This window comes from Lathyrus oleraceus, chromosome 1 (assembly GCF_024323335.1).
Source record: "Lathyrus oleraceus cultivar Zhongwan6 chromosome 1, CAAS_Psat_ZW6_1.0, whole genome shotgun sequence".
Taxonomy (NCBI): domain Eukaryota; kingdom Viridiplantae; phylum Streptophyta; class Magnoliopsida; order Fabales; family Fabaceae; genus Lathyrus; species Lathyrus oleraceus.
The window spans coordinates 29,527,803-29,550,443 of NC_066579.1; the positions used below are offsets into that span (position 1 = coordinate 29,527,803).

Below are 22,641 nucleotides of genomic sequence, written 5' to 3' on the forward strand. Positions count from 1 at the left end.
CTCCTTTGACACAGTTGGTGTCCTCTTTTGTAAGTCCATGTTCAGATGGAAATCCTTAACCCCTAGTTAGCCGAACTACGTTTTGCTCTGATTCTCATTCCATATGAGATACGTAGGCATAAGACGCGACGTCTTACCGAGCACACTTCTCTTTAACCCATAGGTAGCCGAGCTACGAAGACTCTGATTCTCATACTCAGATGAGATACGTAGGTAGTGGATGCGACATCCTTGCGAGTCGTTTTCTTTTAACCTTCCTTTTAGTAAATAGTACTTTAGATATACCTACACCCTTTAGACTAGAACAACACTTATGAAAAGGGCTCCCTAAGAGTACCTAGGATGTTTTGGGTGCTTAAAACCTTCCCATTGCATAACCAACCCCCTTACCCAGATCCCTGACATTTTTACTAGTTTTTGATTCGATAAAACTTTTAGGTTTTTGTTCGCTTTCTAACCATTCCTTTGGATAAATAGAAGTGCGGTGGCGACTCGACTTGTATGGTTTACCTTGGATTTAGTCAATATCTCTAATGGTAACGAATAATCCGCTACAGGGGGGTAACAACTCTAAATCCTTAATCAATGGTTTATGTTTACCACTTACCTATGAGATGCATTGTCATCTTAAAAAATGGGGAACATGTGATTCTATATGTTGTACATGCATAATTATGGTTTTGATGACATCAACAATATGGTTTAACCACTCCAAATTCTTAATCAACCATTTATGTTTTACCATTTTCCTAAGAGATGCATTGTCGTTCTCAAAAAGGGGAAAATATGATTCTATATGTTTTACATGTATCACTATGGATTTGATGACGTTAACAATATGGTTTTGATGATGACTAAAGCCAAATGTATTAACGACATATGCCAAAGTGGTTTTTATCATGATGACTTTTCAAATGGTTCTTGATGATGTCATCCAATCAAAGAAGAAATATCTCAAGTATCACCGGTCAAAAAGATCAAGTTCAATGTATGAAGTTGTTGAATCAAGTAGAGTAAATTAAAGACTTGAACTCGTGATCTTAAAGCTTAAAGGCTTGAAGGTGTGAAAATGTAAAAGTTCACTTGGTCTTGCGCTTAGGGTTTTTCTTTAGTATTGATCATTTTATTGTAAAAGGAACGTGAGTAAGTCTTGAGATACCAAGCAACCACGCACACACATAATATTTTTAAAACCTCTCCTCTTTTGTTAAATCTTATAAAAACAGTCCAGTTAAGCACTTAGTTGATTACGAACTTGTTTAATCATCAATAAGATATTATACAATGTCTAATCGATTGAAGGATCTTTCTAATTAATTAGAATCTAAGTGTAACGCATCCTAAATGATTAAGGAGACTGATAATCAATTATGTGACGTAGTTTTTCAAACAATCCAATTTTAGCTTGGCTAATCGACTAACACATTAAAATGGGCAATATGTTAATTCCTTTTTGAGACATTTGTTTTCTATATAAAGGAGGCTTGTACTCATTTCAAATACACCATTTTTCTTAATTAAAACTCTTTTATAATTTCTTTCTCTCATTTCTTTTATAAACTTGCTTTTTCACCAAAGTTGCCTTAGTGCCAAAAAAAGTGAAAAGTTCCTTTAGAGAATTGTTGTATTGATGTGTGTGCTAAAAGCGCTTACTTAAATGTGTTATTCTCTTGTTATATATTTGTATTGAATTTGAAAGTTGCAAGCTAAACCTTTTACACGTTTGACTTTATGTTTTGGGCTAAGCTTGTAAAAAGCTCTGGTGTAGGTTTTAAGCTAAGTTTGTGAAAACGTCTAGTTTATGTTTTAAATTGTTCCCTTATAAAAGTTCTATTTGTTTATGGACGGTTATTGGGATGATCATGTGCAAAATATCAAATTGTTGTAAAAGTTGTTTGGATGACCCTATGAAAAGCTTAAAGTTTCTTTTAGTGGAGATCTCAAGAGGAAACTCTTGGAGACAACACTAGATATAATGGTTATGTCAAACGAGTATAATTCTCCAGAGCATAATCCTTGTATCCATTCTCTTTTTATTTTTTTTGTCATTTATAATTTTTCTTTCTTATTTTATCTTTTTCATTATCCCGATGTTTAATATCTTATTCACCTACCCACTATTTTATCTCAATTTTCTTAATTATTCTAAAAAGTAAATATGTTAATTTCAAAAGTTTTTTACAAATCATATTTTGGAGATTTTTAAGCATCATCGTTCATCCTCTCTTGTGTTTGGAGTCACTTAGTCAACAAGTGGCATCAACGCGTGACTTATGTTATAAGATTAATAATTTTAGGAGGTAGTATATTTCACTGTTTGATGGTGAAAGATTTACTATATAGAAAGCGAGAATAAACATATTTTTTGATTATGCTGATTTTGATATGTGAGATTATGTTTCAAATAATTCTTTTGTTCCTATTCATTCTATTAATAATGAAATAGTAAACAAATATTGAAATACATGAACCACTGAAGAAAATGAAAAATTGAAACAAGAGTTTCAAGATAAGTACTTGATGATAAGCGCATTAAGCACTAGAGAATACAATTACACTTTAAACATCATCGCTGCTAAAGAAGTGTGAGACACATTTGAAGAAATCTATGAAGTTCCAATTAAGATAAAAAAAGGAATGGATGAATACACCAAGTGAAAATAAATAAAATCTCCAAAGATGGTTCTAAGGTATTAAAATCATTGACATTTATTTCAGAAATTGCATGTCTAACAAATGGTTAGGTCGAATAAGTATAATTCTCTTGTGTAATCCTTCTATCACTTCTCTCTTTATTTTCTATCATTTATGATTTTAGCTTCTTATTTATCTTTTTCATTATCCCCTGCGTATATAAATTTTTCTTCTCTCGTATTTAGGTCTCTGTTGCTCTATCTTTATTTTCTTAATTATTCAAAAAATATTTATTTTTCAAAAGTTTTTATAAACCATTTTTGGAGATTTTAAACACGACAATTCACCATTCTCTTGTATTTGGAGTCACTCATTCAAAAAATTACTCTTGCACATGAGAGTATTCAAGCATCTCCCCATCATTGTAGTCCAACTAATGGTCATTCTATTGCATCACACCATACTCAGTGTGTTTCATCAAGAGTAAGACACCAACCATCAAATCTAAAAGACGATGTATATGCTTCTTTCAATGCCACACAAAATCAATCCTATTTAAGTACTTCTTATCCTCTTCCTAATTTGATTTATTATTTCGATTTATCTCCTTCTTAATATAGTTTTAAACTTTCACTTATCACACATACTAAACCCAAAACATACAATGAGATTAGAAAATTTAACTATTGGAATCAAGCCATGGAAATTGAGCTTTAGGATCTTTATAAAATGATACTTGAAAACTTATTGATCTTCTACCTAATGTTAAACCAATATGATGCATATGAGTTTATAAAATCAAGCACATATTAGATGAAACTACATAAAGGTTTGAGGCAAGGTTAGTTGCCAACGATTACAACCAAATGAAAGACTTGAATTATTTTGGTACATAGTCACCATTTTGCCAAACTTACCATAAGTAGCCTTGTCATAGCACTTTCCTCCAATTATAGATGACAACTACACCAAATCAATATAAATAATGCATTCTTGCATGGTAATTTACATGAAGATGCATACGTTGTTGTTCCTCCTTATTTAAAACCTTATAAACCAAATCACATGTGAAATTTGATTAAACCTCTCTATGGTCTCAAGAAAGCTAGGACACAGTGGTATGAAAAACTAACTTCTCTACTCATTCAACATTGTTGTACACAAGCTACATCAGACCACACTTTGTTTATTAAAAGAAAAGATGTATCGTTTTCTAACTTATTTATCTTATTGGTGATGTAATTTTAGCTGATAATTCTTGATTTCAATTTTAACACATGAAATATGTTTTACCCTAAGATTTTAACATTAATAATATTTGATTGCTTAAATACTTCTAAGGTTTAAAAGTTGCACATTTTAAACCAGACATTTTCCATAGTATTACCTTATTTTATTATGTGATTAATAAATGCATGTTTCAAAGTTGTCATCACAACATCTTGTTTCAAAGTTGTCATCATAACATCTGATCCCTCTATAAAATCATGCCTTGATAACAATGATCTTTTTAAAGCTATACCATCATATAAAAGGCTCATTGGTGGATTTATTTATCTTAGCACCATAAGGCTAGACATCACTTAACAACTGGGCTAGTTTTTATCTAAGCCATGTGTTGTTTATTACAATGTTGCATGTAGAGTTCTGAGATACCTAAAAAATTGTCTTTATCGAGGGCTATTCTTTTCTAGAGACTCATCCATTCACTTATCAGGTTTCTCAGAAGCTAGTCAGATTGATTATGTCGACACTAAAAGGACATGGTCATGCTTATTCGTTAGACCATCACTCATTTCATGGAGGCAAATATAGCTCTAACTAGCGCAACATGTGAACTTCAATGTATACTTTATTTGTTACATGATCTGCGAGTTAATTGTCTGAAATCTTTAATTTTGTATTGTGATAATTATAATGTTTTACACATAATTACTAATCTAGTTTCCATGAAAGAATCAAGCACCTCGAGATAGATTGTCACATTGTTAGAATTTTTTTTCAAATTGGTATAAGAAAGTTGTTACCCGTGTCTTCTCATAATCAAATTAACGATTTCTTTACTAAGTCTTTGTTGCCTAAATCTTTCTCCTTTTTATTATCCAAGTTGAATTTGATCAATATTTAGCAATGTCTAACTTATGGAATATTGTCAAATATATGAGGTGGTGAGAAAGTAGTTGGATAGTATTGCCAAATATAAAAGGTGGTTAGAAGACAATTAGTTAGTTAAAAAGTTGTTCAAAAGACTATCAAGTAAGTTATTTAGCAGTTACATGTTTCACAAATAAATAACTATGATTAATGTAGATACTATGATATTTTATGTAATCATTTTGTATAAATATGTAGCCTATGGCATAATCAATTTATAAATAATTATTTTAATGCATTATTTCTTTTTTTCATTTTAAAAAAGTTTGAATTTGTTAACCTCTGATATATTTCACACTTTTAATATTTCGGCATCAAAGATAATAAATTAAAAAAAAAAACTTAAAGAGTCTTAAATAACAATAGTGTCTATAAATATACATAATTTTAAAAATAATTAATTTTAAGAACACAACCTTTATCATCTCATCGCCTTTTATTTTTGTTATGTTTATCTAATTTTTCTAATATGTATACAAACCTATAACGATTTAAAAAAAAACATAAAAAAAACATCTAATAACTTAAAAAAATTAGAATATATCTCTTTTACAAATTTTTTAAAAGTGAATTGAGCTCCAACAATTCATTCCGATTAATATATACACAGTTGTAAATTGTCATAAACATAATTCTTAAAATTCATAATTAGGGAATGTATATGTTAGTTTAGTTATTGAATAGTTTCATATGCTATTATATATCGAAAAATAACCCAAAAATAAATAAGAGTTTCCTATACTGACTTTCATAGCAACAGTGGTTCCAAAAGAACGAGACCAAAAAACTCAACAAAACCACCATTTTTCCGTTTCTTGCAGAAATCAACATCTTCTCCAATTCTGTTCACCCGCAACGATTGCGACACTACCCACTCCGTCTCTTCACCCTCAAATCCCTACTTCACTCTGGTAATGTCATCTTTGATTCTCTTTTCTCCTTAACAATTTCACGATTAGACCGCGTTAGGTTTTCTATCACTGTGTTTTTTCCATCGTAATTTGATTCCAATTGTTTCTATTCTTTTGATAGTGTTATTCGATGCGGTTAATTAATAATTTTCATTACTCACTCGAAACCCTAGTGCTGATTTTTTTAATTCCGTTTTTTTGATTTGTCAGTGCGTTGCGTGATTTTGTGAATGCTAGATAGGGGTATGGATCAACATGAGGATGAGTGCCGTAATGGAGGTGAAAGTAACAGCAAACAAGATGATGAGGTTGTGATCATTCAACTTTTCTACTTCACTTTTGTTGCGTTTTTTTTATTCATATGATTATTTAACCAGTCTTATTACTAGTAGATGTGAAAAATGCAATCTCTCAAAGTAATTATCACTTTAGAATATCAATAAGTATTATTTATTTTTTTCCCAACGAATATATCCAATCCTTATTATAAATTGAATTTCACTCCACTCCACTATTACACAAAGGTTTTAGAAACGGTCGTGGCCGCGTTGCGGTCGTGTAAAGGGTTTCGCGATTTCGGTCATTTCAAGTGTTGCGACACTAGTTGCTGTCATCGCGGTTGAATTAACTACAATTTGTTTTTAACATAAAACGGTGAATAATGGTATCGGTATCGGCACCTGCCATTACCGTTTTGTCGTGTCCGTTTTCGCAGTCTCGGACCATTTTTTAAAACCCACTGACTAGCATTAATAAAAGTATTATAGTAAACAATAGTAATTTTCACCATTAAAATCAACTGAACTAACCATTTTCTTAATAGCAGCACACAAATGAAATGTGACATTTAATGTGAGATTGAGGGAGTAAGTAATAACAGTGGCTCAGGTTGTTTAACAATGGTTTGTGATGTTTGTCACACTGTTTTCTTTCCTTACGGGCATTCAGTGAGGAAATTTATACATTTTCCAGATGGTAACTATGAAACTGCTGTGATTTTTGTGTTCATTCTTATATGCAAATGAATGGATTTTATGATTTGTATATTTGTTAATGAAGTTTTTTTGGTCGTGTTTTGTTATACACTGACTCAGTTGAGTCCTATTTTTTCTAATCATCAGCAGGAAGCTGTTGCTCACCTTGAAGAAATCAAGAAATCAATTGAGGCAAAAATGGCTTTACGTCAAAGCAATTTGAATCCTGACAGGCCTGGTTTGTTTATTCCTTTATTTTTTTTTAATAATAATTACGGATATGTGAATTAGTTTTTTGGCTGCCAGCAGGAAATAGGAATGTTTAGAATAATTTAATGCAGAGTTGCTTGAGCTGTAGCTCAAGTGATTACCAACTTCCCAAGTCATTTAATAAACTACTTACATATTCTATGAGTTGAATCCTAGCCTAGACACTAGGTCTTGGTCCTCCTCTATAGTTAAACATACAACAATAACAATCAAGTCTTATCCCATTAAGTGGGGTCGGTTATATGGATCAAATTCTGCCATTTATGTATTTGATCTATGTTATAGAGATTCAACAAAGTTTTACGTTGTCTGTCTTCTGCCTAACATAACCCTCTCTTTTTATTCGGGTCTGAGACCGACTACGCATAGCAAGGCTAACATAGTCAGGATACGTTTTACTAAACAAAACAAAATAGCCGAAACTTCAGATAGGACTTGGACATTTGTTGCTGCTAGATACATTTTACTAACTAGACATAATGTATTTCTTAATTGTCGTGTTTTGAAAGATAAATTGGAACCTGGATCCTCAACAAATTAAATCTTGATGGCATACTTACATTAGTATAGAAGTAAAGTAAATAACTAAATAGTATAATTTTTGTTTGTATAGGAGTCAGTAGTATTACACTCAAAATCACATCTGCAGTCTTGATTAAGCATATAGATTATTACAACTGCTTCTGCATGGGGACGTGATATGGGCTGTAACACTCGAGAGTTGGGTCTCTCCCACCAACCTCCCAATAATCCCCAGATATAATAAACTCTCTCCTATCTTTCCCTATTTATTCATAAACACACAAAGTTAATAAAACGTAACTGCACCTAATAATATACTCCCTCCATCTCATAATTAGTGTCTTATTTGATCTCTGCGTGGTTCTTGAAAAGATGATTAGGTGTTGATTTTAATGATAAAGTTAATATTATTTACTAAAATATCCTTATTTATTCGTTAGTGGAGTAGTTGAAAAATAGGGATATAGTAGTGGAAAAAAATAATAAATGTTGTATTGGTATTCTAAAGAGACATTTATTTTGAGACATAGAAAAAGTGCAAATGAGATACTTGAACTAATGGTCTCCCTGAGAATTTGGTATTTACTTAAACTCAATCGGATCATTTAGTATGTGTACTCAATCGGATCATTTAGTATGTGTACTCAATCATAGTAAGGAAAAGACTAAGTTGTTGTTTTAACATTATCATCTTAAGGTTGTATTGTTTAAAGCTATTTAATAGGTAAGGAATGCAAGTGAAACATTCCCATATTTGTTTGCAGTTTTATAAAAAATGTTTCGAGCTTTATTGATTCCCAGGAGTGTTGTTTAGTGTTTACCCATGTTTTCCATACCTTTTATTCCTGTATTAAAGGTTAAAGGTTGGGAATCTTACATTCCGATGGATTAAATGTTAAGTTTAAAGCTCAAGATTTGTAACTTCTCTCTTCCACCTATTTTTTATTTTAATTTTTGGATTTTCAATCTAGTATTTTGAAAAATGTCCTATGGGTACTAAGTTTCTACCATATACGATATGAATTATACCTCAGAAAAACATTCCCAGTAACAATATATAAAGGAATATCATTCTGGCATTGGGACTTTATAATGTGAAACAAGTCACCCTTAAGTTCAAATCTCTTTGAGCACTAGTTGGCTGTTATTTTGTTATACCTATTGTTGCACATATTTGTTGTACAAATAGTAATACAGTGATGTTCAATGTAGACTCAGGATTTTTTAGGACCTTGGATTCCAGCATTAAGCGCAACACTGCAGTTATTAAGAAACTGAAGCAGATTAATGAAGAGCAGCGTGAATCACTGATGGACGACTTGCGAAGTGTCAACTTAAGCAAATTTGTTAGCGAAGCAGTGGCGGCTATATGTGATGCAAAGCTTAGAAGTTCTGATATACAAGCAGCAGTTCAGGTATGCGCATCCGTTTTTTCTCCTATTTCTACACAAAAGAAACTATTTCCTTGGAAGAAAAGATATCCCTAAATGTACTCCTTACTTTGCTCTGGCTCAGTGAATTTGAAATTCATACTGTTTGTTTACCTTGTGTTTTCCTCATTGATCGGCATTCATATATTATTATAGTACTTCAAGCTCAAATTGTTGAAATAGCAAGGATCTTTTCTCTTTAGAAAAAATGTTTTTAATTGAAATCAAGGAAGTGCAAATGCTATGTGGAACAAGATGACCCAAGAGATTAGAAAAGTAGTTAAAGAGACGTTGGGAGAATCAAGAGGTTTTGGACCTAGGGGTAAAGAATCGTGGTGGTGGAATGAAAGTGTTCAAAGTAAAGTTAGAGTAAAAAAAGAATGGTTTATAGAATGGTCAAGGTGTAAAAATGCCGAAATTTAGAAAAAGTATACAAAAGATAAGAGATCAAAAAGGCGGTGAGTGAAGCAAGAATCTAAACTTTTGAATGTTCATACCAATCTTTAGGAACAAAGGAGGGAGAAAAATCAATATATAAGTTTGCAAAAGGGAAGAGAAAGAAAGACAAGAGATTTGGATCAAGTGATGTGTGTTAAAGATGAAGAAGGCAAAATTTTGGTTCAGGAAAATGATATAAATGATAGGTGGAAGACATATTTCTACAATTTATTTAATGAAGGATATGATCTCTCACCGGACTCTAACAAGCTCGACACTAGGGAAGAAGATCAAAATTATAATACTGCTGTCAGATTCAAAAATAAAAAATAAAAAAGTGTTGAAAATGATGAGTAACAATAAGGCGGTTGGAGAAAACAACATACCTATTGAAATGCAGAGAATTCTTGTAGATAAGAGAAATTGAGTGGCTCACCAAACTCTTTAACGGAAATGAGGTCAAAGCAAATGCCAAATGAATGAAGAATCACTTTAGTTCTAATTTATAAGGACAAGGGAGGTTATACAAAATTGTGCAAATAATAGGGGGATTAAACTTTTGAGTCATACCATGAAGTTATGAGAAAAAGTGATTGAACGGAGACTAAGAAAAAAGATTCAAGTTACTAAGAATCAATTTGGTTTAATGTCTGGGAGGTCGACCATGGAAACGATATATCTACTATGGCGTGTGATGGAGCAATATTACATGAACCGACAGGAATTACACTTAATTTTCATTGACTATGTCGTATGATAGTGTCTAGAGAATTTTTGTGGATAACCCTAGAGAAAAAACGGGTTATGATTATTTGAGCTGGCCAAGATATGTATGAAGAGACATTGACTAGTAATCAAATATAGAGCAGAGAGACGAATGATTTTCCCATTGAAATAAGATTGCACCAAAGTTCAAATCCAAGCCTCTACCTTTTTACTTTAATTTTGGATGTACTCACGAAACACATCAAAGAGGTAGCACTGAAATGTATGCTTTTTACAGATGATGTAGTCCTACATGGAAACTTGGAAAAGTGCTTTAGAAACGCATGACTTTCGCTTAAATAGAAGTAAAGTGGAGTATATGAAATGTAAGTTCTACATAAAGAGAAACGTTTCTAATCTAGAAATGAAAGTTGGAGACCATATCCTCCTATAAGTCACACAATTTAAATATATTTGATCCGTAATACAAAACGATGGAGAAATAGAAAAGAATGTAAATCATTGAATTCATGCTGGGTGGTTGAAATGAAGAGGGTCTGAGGAGTTTTATGGGACACAAAAGTACTGTTCAAGTTGAGGGAAAAATTTATTGGACAACGGTCAGACTTGCGATATGTTGGGTGGATAAGAATCAATATGAGAATAAAATAAGTGTAGTATATATGAGGATGTTGCGTTGGATGTATGGTTAGACTATATGAGATAAGATTATAAATGAGAATATTAGATAGCGTGTTGGGGTAGCCAGTATAGTAAAAAAATGGTGGAAAATAGATTTAGATGGTTTGAGAATGTAGAGAGAAGATCTGTAGATTTTGTAACTGTTGTAAGGAGAATTGATTAGGTGGAAAGGAGTCAAATAACTAGAAATAGAGGAGGAGTTCGAAAAATTATAAGAGAAACTATTAAGAAAGATAGATCTTGAAATTAACGAATTGGATAATGACATAGTTTTGGATAGAATATCATGGCAAAATTTGTTCCATGTAGCCAACCCCACTTAGTGGGATAATGCATGGTTGTTGATGTTGTATTTCTATTTTTTTTCTAGCATTATGTTTATTTATACCGATCGATTATTATGATTTTTCTCCTACACTTTCAATTTGATCTAATATTTTTAAGTAACAATTTTTTTTTGAGATCTTCAACGTTTGTCTAAGTTGTTGCTTATATTTTTTTGAATATTTTTTAAATTAATACTATGTTGTGCTATTTTTATATTATTAAGATTTTATAAGGGGATATTATTTTTTTATTAGGTGTTTTTTCATTAATTTTTTTAATTAAATTATGATTCAGTATGTTTCACTAATACTTATAATAATTAGAAAACATTAATTTTTCTTTTGAAGAATAATTATTCAATCTCTAATATCCATTCTTATTCAATCTCATACATTCATGTGATTGAGAGGATACAAAATGCTTCATATTTTTAAATTTTAGTCACAATTTTCAAGTCAACAACTCCAATTTTATTTAAAACAGAAGCAACACTTATTTGACATGTGCAACATTTGAAATTTTATTTGCAAATAATTGTGTTTTAGTGAATTTCAAGTTGAATCTATTAAAACATTGTCGTTGTTCTTGTTGAACTTGGCGAGTGTTCTTACTTGTGAGTGCCTTGCTAGCAGTGCGCTAGACAAGAATCCGAGGTGTATTATTTTTTTTGGATATGGAGCGAATGATAAGTATAAATAAGTGTGAGATGATCTGAGTTCTTGCATGAATTATGTATTTATTATATTTTCATTGAATTCTTTCAAATTGTTAAAATCCATAAAATAGTTCGAATTCTTAAAATCTTCATTATAAATCATTTGAAATCCAAATTGGAAAATCTTGATCGTAAACAATTTCTTAAAAAAAGTATGAAAAGTCAATATAATCCTACAAAGTCTTTTAAAATCTTAAAGATTATTCTTGAAATCTCAATCCAATACGTTGAGTTTTTTAATTTATTTTAATAGAAATTCCTTTTAAACATATACATAAATCTTATTGACCGTTGAAATTTTATGGTTTAGGGAGGGAAGGAGGAAAAGGGAGGCAGTAGGACTAGGACTCCATAATGTCACATTAATAAGGTGTATACAAGATACAAAACACAAGCCTTCCACTCCAATTTATTGCTTAGGCCATGTGTAGTGTTAGTGTAGTGCTATTAGTATGAGGCCAGGCCTACACTATTACAATAACTCTCATAACACTAATTTTCTAGAGGAGACTAATGCTTACAATACATATACACAGGCACTGCACACCCAGTTTGCGAATCTGTAAATTAGCATGCGTGTATTTTCTCTTGTAGTCATTGGTATGGCTTTTCAATCTATACTCTATATCTCTTGTATTCCATTGTTGTTCATTTTTTCGCCTGTCGTTGCATTATTTATTTTAGTAATTTCTATTTATGTTTCTTTGTACTTGTCTTTCCTATCTTAATAAATTCTTCTATTATACAATGATAATCAAAATCAAATAATTGATTAGTCTAGCACGTGAATTACTTCTACTACTGAACTTTAAAAAGTTTCCATTATTTTATGCTGTGCATGTTACCTAAAATATTTGATTTCTGATATATTACCATTGCTATTTTTTGGAAAGATATGCTCTCTGCTTCATCAAAGGTACAAGGATTTCGTGCCAACTCTGATTCAAGGGCTTCTCAAAGTCTTCTCTCCTGGAAAATCTGGTGATGAAACAGATTCAGACAGAAACTTAAAGGCAATGAAGAAGCGGAGCTCTCTGAAGCTTCTAATGGAGCTTTTTTTTGTTGGTGTTATTGAAGATGGTGGAATTTTTATCAATATCATAAAAGATCTCACCAGTGTCGAACAGCTGAAAGACCGGGAAGCTACACAAACAAGTTTAACCCTTCTTTCCAGCTTTGCTCGGCAAGGAAGAATTTTTCTAGGACTTTCTGTTAGTGGGCCCGAAATTCAGGAAGAGGTATTTCTTTTATTAATTCATTATATCAGTTATATTACCAATGCTTCTATTAATTGTTTTTGTTCAATGTCCTCCTTGTTTATGATTGCAAATTTTTTCCGACCTTTATTTGTATTAAAGATTGTTTTGTCTGCCCAGAACTGTGTTTAAATACTTCTACACTGACATTCTGATACAGTTTTTGAAAGGCCTTAACATCACAGTAGATCAAAAGAAAGTTATCCGGAAAGCATGTTTTTCATTTTATGATGCTGCAGCTGAACTACTTCAGTCTGAGCATTCTGTAAGCATTTCTGTATTTGTAAACATTATCTAATTTTGTTTGTCTTTGCCTTTTCTTTTCTGGTTTCTTTTTTCCATCAAGTATGTGCCAATAGTTTTGTTTGCCTTGTAATTATTGATGCCTTTTATTTCTTGACAGGCACTTCGATTAATGGAGCATGAAAATTCTAAGATTTTGAATGCAAAAGGAGAGCTAAGCGATGAAAATCTCTCTTCATATGAAAAACTTCGTAAATCGTATGACCATTTGTACCGCAATGTCTCATCGTAAGTTGCTTTTGTTTAGTTTCAACATTTTCAGGCCCTTCAAAAAAAATTGACTTTTCATGTTCACATGTCTTATTGGCTATTGTTAAGAATTCCACATCGGATAATATATAGTCTCGGATAATATATAGTCTGAATATGAGTTTATAAGTGAGGATAGTCCTCACTCTACCAACCGGTTTTGTAGGGTTGAGTTAGGCCCGACCACATTTCTTAACATGATATCAGAGCCTGGTTTGAGATTCGGTGGACCACCTATCATGGTTTCCACTATTGGGCCACCCGCCATTTATTTCCACGCTCCAGTTGTCTAGTCCTGAGCGTGAGGGTGTGTGTTTAGAGTCCCACATCGGATAATATATGGTCTGAGCATGAGTTTATAAGTGGGGGCAGTCCTCACCCTACCAACCAGTTTTGTAGGCCCGGCCACATTTCTTAACAGCTATTTTGTTTTTGTATATCGATATGTTTTTGCAAAAATCCTATGGCTCCAGTTTAAGTGTACATGCTGCCTATACATGTTATGCATTAAGAAAAGTCATAAATGCTGAGTTATTGAGACACAGCTCATCAGATTTGAGGCAAATATGGATGTGGTTGTCTTTGGGTTAGAATAGTTTATGAGGAAGATCTCTGTTGGTTGAAAACGTAAGCACATTCAGGATCATATATAGAGTTTAGACCATGTGTTGTCTGAGCCCTGAGGTGATCTTCATGTCTCTCATCAAGGTTCCCCCCAAAATTGATAAAAAGGATACTTTGTAACGTCTCTGTAAAATAGTCTTGCTTTACTTGCTGTTAAATTTTGACTTCTCATTCCTCCTGCCGATTTCTTTATGTCTAGTATATACTATAAGTGGAATCATCCTTCAGTATAATGTTGCTGTGGTGTCTCTAATCTTTCCTTTTAATTGTTCTATCCTGTAATTATGATTGTTTTGTTACAGATTAGCTGAAGCACTTGATATGCAGCCTCCTGTAATGCCAGAGGATGGCCACACAACACGGGTTACTAGTGGCGAGGAGGCCGTTTCTTCTGCTTCTGGGAAAGATTCTTCTGTTGAACCCATATGGGATGATGAAGACACAAGGGCTTTTTATGAATGTTTTCCAGATCTTAGGTTTGTATTTCCAAAAAACCTCTTTATTTCTCAAATTGCCAATGGGCCCTCCATATATAAATCCATCTTTTAGTCCTTGGACATCACTGTGTTCTTACATGTTTAAAACTTTGATGTTAACGTCAATGGCTTAAAAATTTCTTTAGTTGGTTTACTCCTGTTTTATTTTAGATGGAAATTTATCCTGGTTGCTTTTCTCCAGAGCTTTCGTTCCTGCCGTGCTTTTGGGAGAAACAGAGCCAAAAGTCAATGAGCAATCTGTGAAGAGTCAAGACCAACCATCTGTAAGAAATCACATTGGCAATTCTAAAAAAACATTGGCAATTTTTTAAACCTATTTTAGGATCTTCTTTTTATTGTCTTCTCATACTTTTTAATTTTCCCCCTAATGGATGAAGGTAAAAACCTATGTGTATCCAACTCTTATAACTTAGGTCTTTGAAACTCAGTCATGTACTGTTTTCTTCTTCTTATTATTATAGTGTGACTCAGTTTAGTTTCCAATTTTCATTACGTAAGTCTTTATCTGTTTTTCTACACACTAAAAATTTGATGCTAATATTATCTATTGGACCTCTACCAAGATGCTTAACCTTTGAGGAAAGTTGATCTTAAGCAAAAATAGATTGATTTCTCATATATAGCCAAAAAACCTCTGTCATTCATCAATTTCATAAAATGCTGATAAACTATGTATTGTTTCATATTTCTTCCCGTACTTCTTAGTTTTGGAGCATGTACTTCTCATTTCCTTACTTAGGAACTTTTTCCAAATTTCAGCAACTTAAGTTGCCATTGCATGATTGTTTATAGAATAATATGAAACTTTTTCTGACAGAGAACCATCTTTTTGGGCGCTTTTTCCTTTTCTTACTTACGTTCTGCAACTATTCTCTGACTCCGAGATTGATATTATCTAGGAAATATTACCTGAATCAGACAAAAGCCAACTGATCACCTTTGAAAGTGGAGAGGGCTCCACAGAGTGTAATGTTTTACCAGAGGGAGAAAGCACTGAGAGAGTGGATGATAAAGAAGAAAAAGAAAAGTCTAAAGATTTGGACATAGACAAGGAAAAAGAAAAAGAGAGTGAAAAAAAAGGAGAAAATGACAAAGAGAAACTCAGAAGTCTTGAAGGAACAAATTTGGATGCTCTATTGCAGAGGCTTCCGGGTTGTGTGAGCCGGGACCTTATAGATCAACTAACAGTGAGGATATCTTATTGAGCTCTATTACTTATATTCTTAGATTGTATGCTATTTTTTACATCACTATTAATGATTATTTCTTGCCGTTTAAACAAATGCTAGGTAGAGTTCTGTTATCTAAATTCAAAATCAAATCGGAAAAAGCTTGTGAGGGCTTTGTTTAGTGTTCCAAGGACTTCTCTAGAGCTGCTAGCGTATTACTCACGCATGGTTGCTACACTCTCAACTTGTATGAAGGATGTCTCCTCCCTTCTATTGCAGATGTTGGAGGAGGAGTTCAACTTCTTAATAAATAAAAAGGTTAACTTTACATATATCTTTGGAGATGAATCATTTTTTCATCCCTTTAATTAGTTAATTACTTTTTGTCACCTTGTTTTTGGAATGTCTTAACAGGACCAGATGAATATTGAGACAAAGATCAGGAATATCAGGTTCATTGGAGAACTTTGCAAGTTCAAAGTTGCTCCTGCTGGCCTGGTCTTCACTTGTTTGAAGGTATAAGAGACTAATGATCAAATTATATATCATAGCTAACTCCTTTTAATACAAAAGTCAATAACAGTTTCCTTAAATTTGCAAACTCTGTTTTGGAGCTGTTCTTATAATGTCAGTAGATTTCAGGTTCACCCACTATACAGTTTTTGTCTAGCTTTTTAAATTCTATTCTATTTTGGTTACAGAAGTCCTATAAGTTATACTCATGTGAAATAGGCTGTTATCCTCCATTTTACTAGTTCTTAGATCAAATAGTTGTGTATGAATATATCAAATAATTGTAAAATATTGAACCCTCAGTTTATGTTTTATTATCATTTCAGGCCTGTTTAGATGATTTTAGTCATCACAACATTGATGTAGCTTGCAACCTTCTTGAAACATGTGGTCGTTTTCTGTATCGATCTCCAGAAACTAGTATACGCATGGGTAACATGTTGGAGATACTGATGCGCTTGAAAAATGTTAAAAACTTGGATCCTAGACATAGCACTTTGGTGGAGAATGCATACTACCTTTGCAAGCCACCTGAAAGGTCTGCTCGAGTAGCTAAAGTCCGTCCTCCGTTGCATCAGGTGCAATTCTTATTTCAACTTCCTTTTCTTGTGCAATTCTTATTTCAACTTCCTTTTCTTTCTCTTATAACTTAGTAATCTCAAATAACATTATAATGATATCTTAATTGCAGTATATCAGAAAATTACTTTTCTCTGATCTTGACAAGTCTACCATTGAGCATGTGCTGAGGCAGCTTCGTAAATTACCATGGAGTGATTGTGAACCGTATCTTTTAAAATGCTTCATGAAGGTTCACAAAGGAAAATATGGTCAGATCCACCTGATTGCTTCTCTTGCCGCTGGGTTAAGTCGCTATCACGATGAGTTTGCTGTAGCTATAGTTGATGAGGTTTGGTATTTTACTTTCTTGATTTGCCATCTCTTATTCATCTGAATTTTGAAGGATGCCTACTTAGAAACACCTACTTATTAATTAGCTCTTGTTTGTGTTTCCATGTAAATTTGGTCGGACTGAGCAAGGATGCCTCACAATTTTAAGTTGCTCACTTAATTTAACATGGTCAATAATTATTATTATTTTTCTCTGATTTAAGTTTTGAATTTACTATTTCAAATTCTAGAAATCAACCCCAGGAGAATGGACATTTTTTATGTGAATTTTTAGACATTACTTTCCAAACATTTATGGCGTTGATTTTGGTATTTGGTTTCAGGTTTTGGAGGAGATTAGAGTTGGGCTGGAACTAAATGACTATGGGATGCAACAAAGACGCGTTGCCAACATGCGATTTTTAGGGGAGCTTTACAACTACAAGCATGCTGACTCATCTGTTATTTTTGAGACACTATATCTCATTCTTATATATGGCCATGGAACACCAGAGGTATTGATTGTATACTAACTTTTTATGAGAGTTGTAGAATTTAGGCTTAGGATTCAAGGTTAGGACTGACCATATTTCTAAACAATGCGAGAATAAACACAACCCTTACACCCAACACAAGGTGTTTAAGACTGCAATGAATGCAGCCCGTATTTGTCACAATTAAAGCCTAGGAGTGGAAGCCAATTAAGGTTGGAATTTCCAATACACCCATCATACCCAGGCCTGATTGGTCAGGAGTGGGGACAATACGGGAAACCCAACTACATATCTAGGATAGCGTTTGATACCATCTTAGAATTTGGGCTTAGGTCTAACCCAACCACGCAAAACTGACTCGCAAGATGATGAATGCCGAAGTCAACTGATCTCATAGATGTGTTCTACTACATGACTTGAATATAGATACACTTGAACTCTATTGGTTTCATTAATTAATTAATTAATTATACATATGGTAGCCTTCTCATGATCTCAGTCAATTTGTTTATTTATCCTGTCAGCAAGATGTACTCGATCCACCAGAAGATTTTTTCCGTATAAGGTTGATCATTACTCTACTTGAAACTTGTGGCCATTACTTTGATCACGGCTCTTCTAAGAAGAAACTTGACCGGTTCCTGACACACTTCCAAAGGTATATTTTAAGCAAAGGTGCACTGCCTCTGGATGTTGAATTTGACTTGCAGGTCAGTTGGGAGCCCTTTTTTTACTGCATTTCATTACGAGTGAATGACTGATGTGTTTATTTACGTATATGATGATTTATATTAGCAGTCGTAATCCTAGTTTATCTATGCATCAGTATTGAGTTTAATCCAATAGAATTGAGAAAACTCGAATGGTATTGTTGTACCATATTCTGTCTTTGGGATGGCATCATATTTAACATTAAAATATTTAGAATTGGACATGCTGAGGTGTTGTAGCTTTATGCATTAATAGTTGTTTTTATTTAATCTTGTTTGTGATTATTTTGGTAATGGACTTGAAGATGTCTTTTTGTTCTTTATTCTTGTAATCCAGAAGATATATTATTTTTTCTTGTTCATTTTTATCAATTTTATTTGAGTGGCCCTGTTGCCATCTAATACCTTGATATTGTAGAATTAAGTGTTTATATATGATAGGGTCTGTTTATGACTAACATGATGAATATTTTAATTTGACAAAGTACAGTAATAGGATATGTTTAGAATTGAATATTTAGGATTGGATATACCGAGATGTTGTAGCTCTATGCATTAATAGTTGTTTTTATTTATGTTGCTTGTGATTATTTTGGTAATGCACTTTAGACTTTAGAAGATATCTTTTTTGTTCTTTATTCTGGTACTCCAGAAGATACATTATTTTTTCTTGTTTATTTTTATCAATATTATCCGAGTGACCCTGTTGCTATGTACTACCTTTATATTGTAGAATTAAGTGTTGGTATAAAATAGGATCTGTTTATGACTAGCATGACGAATAGTTTAATTTGACAAGTCCAGTAACAGGGTATGTTTTAATATGGAGTGAAGAATAAATATGGTATAACCATCTTGAAAAATAACCATCTTGAAAAATATGGTATTACTTGTGGGAAAATGTAGCTGCCAACATTTTCCTTTCACCTCTTTATCATCTCCCTCATTCCAGCAACTGGCAACAATGGACTTATATATCTTTTTAGAATGCTTGTCAGTAGATTTCAAAAACTGTCACTAACTTTTGTATACCGATGGATATTCATTTTCTTACATTTGCTATTTTTGGGTAATTGATTGTTCTGTAGGATCTGTTTGCGGACTTGCGTCCAAGTATGGTTCGTTACAATTCTGCTGATGAGGTGAATGCAGCTCTAGTGGAACTCGAGGAGCATGATCGAATAGTTTCTGCTGATAAGGCTAGTAGTGAAAAACTTTCTGACACTGATAAGCCCTTAAGTAGGACCAGTTCCACTGCGATGGTTCGCAATAAACAGAACAATGATAACGGCACTGAGGAAAATGGAGTGCAAGATAATGTTAATGACGGTGAGCATGATTCCGGGAGTGACGTAATTGATGTAGAAGAACATGATGATGAAGAGTTGGATGAGGAGAATCATGATGATGGGTGTGAGACTGAGGATGACGACGAGGATGAGGATGGACCTGCTTCTGATGATGAAGATGAAGTCCACGTAAGACAGAAGGTGACAGAAGTCGACCCATTGGAAGAAGCCAATTTTGATCAGGAGCTCAAGGCTGTCTTACAGGTAAGGCTTTTACTTATTTTATCATGTTTACTTGCTCCTGATTTATTTTCTGCAAAGTTTCATGATTTACCTGGACACAGATTGTTTTCAAAATAGTTTAGTTTTTTTTATGGCACAATATCTCATTTAGTTAGAGCCTTATTTTCAAAATATATCATGTCTTGTCTTCTCTCTTGCCCACCAAATTCCTAAATCTCAACAAGCTTTTGTAAGGTTAGATTTTCTTTGTAAAGGAGGGGCTAGCATTTTCTTGATGTGTACAATGTTTGGCTGCTGGTTTTATAACATATTCATGGTGCTTGTATCATAATTTATGCAGGAGAGTATGGAGCAGCGACGACTGGAGCTGCGGGGTCGTCCTACATTGAATATGATGATTCCAATGAATGTATTTGAAGGATCTGCCAAGGATCATCATGGGAGAGGAGTTGGTGGGGAAAGTGGCGATGAAGCCTTAGATGATGATACTGGCATAAACAAAGAGGTTCAGGTGAAAGTTCTGGTTAAGCGTGGGAACAAACAACAAACAAAGCAGATGTACATCCCCAGTGATTCCTCATTGGTGCAGAGTACGAAACAAAAAGAAGCAGCTGAGCTTCAGGAAAAAGAAGACATTAAGAGGCTTATCTTGGAGTATAATGATAGAGAGGAGGAAGAGTTTAATGGATTAGGGGCCCAACCAACAAACTGGATGCAAAGTGGAGGTAACAAAGCTGGTGGTCGTGGAAACTCTTTTGAAGGAACCAGTGGTAGGGGTGGCGGATCACGGCATCGTCATCATAATTACTATTCTGGCGGTGGGATCTACTATAGCAGAAGAAGGTGAATGATAGTTGAGTGAATATGGAAGGCAGGTATTTTATGCAATCTGCTTCCCCTCAGCACGACAAATATTTGAAAACAAAGTCCATCAGATATTCATGATTAATTATGGCCCGACCTCTTCTTGTGCCACTATCATATTATACTCTTCAAACTATTACTGGCAATGTCCCCTTATCTTTTTGATAAGTGGTGGTTTTAAGTATGGTGCATAGATAATGCATGGCTTGTGGGGTGTTGTGCACACTATTTTGGACTCTTGACTAAGTTGATGTGCAGGATTGTAACTGGTGGATTCCTGTAATTATATCACGGCCTCCAAACCTCATGTATAGTTCTATGTGGAGACAAAATCACTAAATGAATGGTTTTGGGTTTTGACTGTTGTTACTTTGTCAAGTCGGCGAGGTTGGCTTGTATCTTTGAAGGAAAAATGAGTAGAGGCAAAATTTGTAGCAGAAAACTATCAAACATCAGTTTAAGAATCAACCTCTATTGTCTTGGTCATGGTTACTGAATGTCTCCCATGCATGTTATACATATCATCAGCATTACATTCTAGTTCAGAGTAATTCTTTATAGACTGAAGTATGGATCTATTTGATCCCATTCTGTTGAGAGGGGTCTAAGTGTAGATTGTACTGTATTTAAAAATTGGGATTTCCTCTTGTAAAAACTTGAGATAATGGTCTAAATTCCCCAAGATTAATTTACTTGAGCGTGAAGCGTGTTGTTAATATGGTTACTTAACTGGATTGAGTTTCTGCTGATATTCATATTTATGCCATTTTATTTAGGTATTTCTTAATGCGTCCTATATATTACTAGGGCACAATGTGAAATACAAAAATGCCCTCAAATTTCGGAGAGTATCTCCTGACGCACTCCAAACACATATCCTAGATTAATTCTGAGTCACGTCCCAAAAGTGTGGCTTTTTTTTTTATATCGAGATTAATTCCGAGTCACGTCCCAAAAGTGTGGCTTTTTTTTTATATCGAGATTAATTCCGAGTCACGTCCCAAAAGTGTGGCTTTTTTTTATATCGGGATGTATATTCATAACATGTCCGTAGATGAATCTCTGTAGCATATTGAAATAGAAATAGAAAATAAAAAAGTTATATTTTGACAATAAAATTATCATTCATATAATATAAAATCAATGTTAGATAGGTGATGTTAACATAAAATCAAGCATTACATTTCAATATAGAATGCTTCAATGTTTTCACAATATCTTTGACCGATCTTAAAATCGTTGTTTCCACCTTGATCGGAACTTTTGTTTTGAAATGAAAAAATATATTCCGTATAGCCTTTTCGGAACTTTTGTTTTGAAATGAAAAAATATATCCCATATATCCTTTACATCTGCATCCGTTTTAAGCACATAGTTGTCGAACTCAATCTTGCCTTTGTTGTTAATTGAGTGAGAGTACTTGAGCTTCACAAATTTTCAATTATCTCTGCAAGGTAAGAGATTTTGCACTTCATATTGTAGATGTATGAAATGGGTGCACTCATTAATCTTAAATTTTTGTCAAGGTGTCGCGTTGGAAAAGGAGACATTTACGGTATACCAAAGCCTATACTTATAGTAGGTGTAGATAAGTAAGGACCTCAAAAATTCTATCTTGTATTAGTGAAGGTTTCAAAGATGCATCTCCGGTACCACCTTATTCTCTTATTCTGAAGATCCATCTCCAGAACTTTTCTTGATCCAGACGAAAAACAGAACCGGTGTGGTTTTTTGGCAAATTGACAAGTTTTTTGACG

The 22,641-nt window shown here is 33.4% G+C and overlaps 1 protein-coding gene across 4 annotated transcripts; it reads left to right on the top strand.

Moving 5' to 3' along the window:
* Nucleotides 1-5,483: 5,483 nt before the first annotated feature.
* LOC127075871 (regulator of nonsense transcripts UPF2) lies at nt 5,484-21,613 on the top strand. Of its 4 annotated transcripts, none has more exons than XM_051017406.1 (18): nt 5,484-5,699; nt 5,910-6,007; nt 6,821-6,911; nt 8,678-8,880; nt 12,676-13,020; nt 13,199-13,303; nt 13,442-13,569; nt 14,517-14,690; nt 14,893-14,974; nt 15,611-15,898; nt 16,001-16,198; nt 16,295-16,396; nt 16,720-16,971; nt 17,085-17,303; nt 17,629-17,799; nt 18,303-18,488; nt 19,577-20,041; nt 20,361-21,613. In XM_051017406.1, the coding sequence occupies exons 2-18, from the start codon at nt 5,930-5,932 to the stop codon at nt 20,865-20,867; spliced, it is 3,594 nt and encodes a 1,197-aa protein (XP_050873363.1). In that variant the 5' UTR covers nt 5,484-5,699; nt 5,910-5,929; the 3' UTR covers nt 20,868-21,613. The 4 variants fall into 4 exon arrangements, with proteins under 4 accessions (XP_050873363.1, XP_050873437.1, XP_050873510.1 ...); XM_051017480.1 differs by having other exon boundaries at nt 5,499-5,699; nt 6,824-6,911; XM_051017553.1 differs by having other exon boundaries at nt 5,499-5,699; nt 5,937-6,007.
* The last annotated feature ends 1,028 nt before the right edge of the window (nt 21,614-22,641 follow it).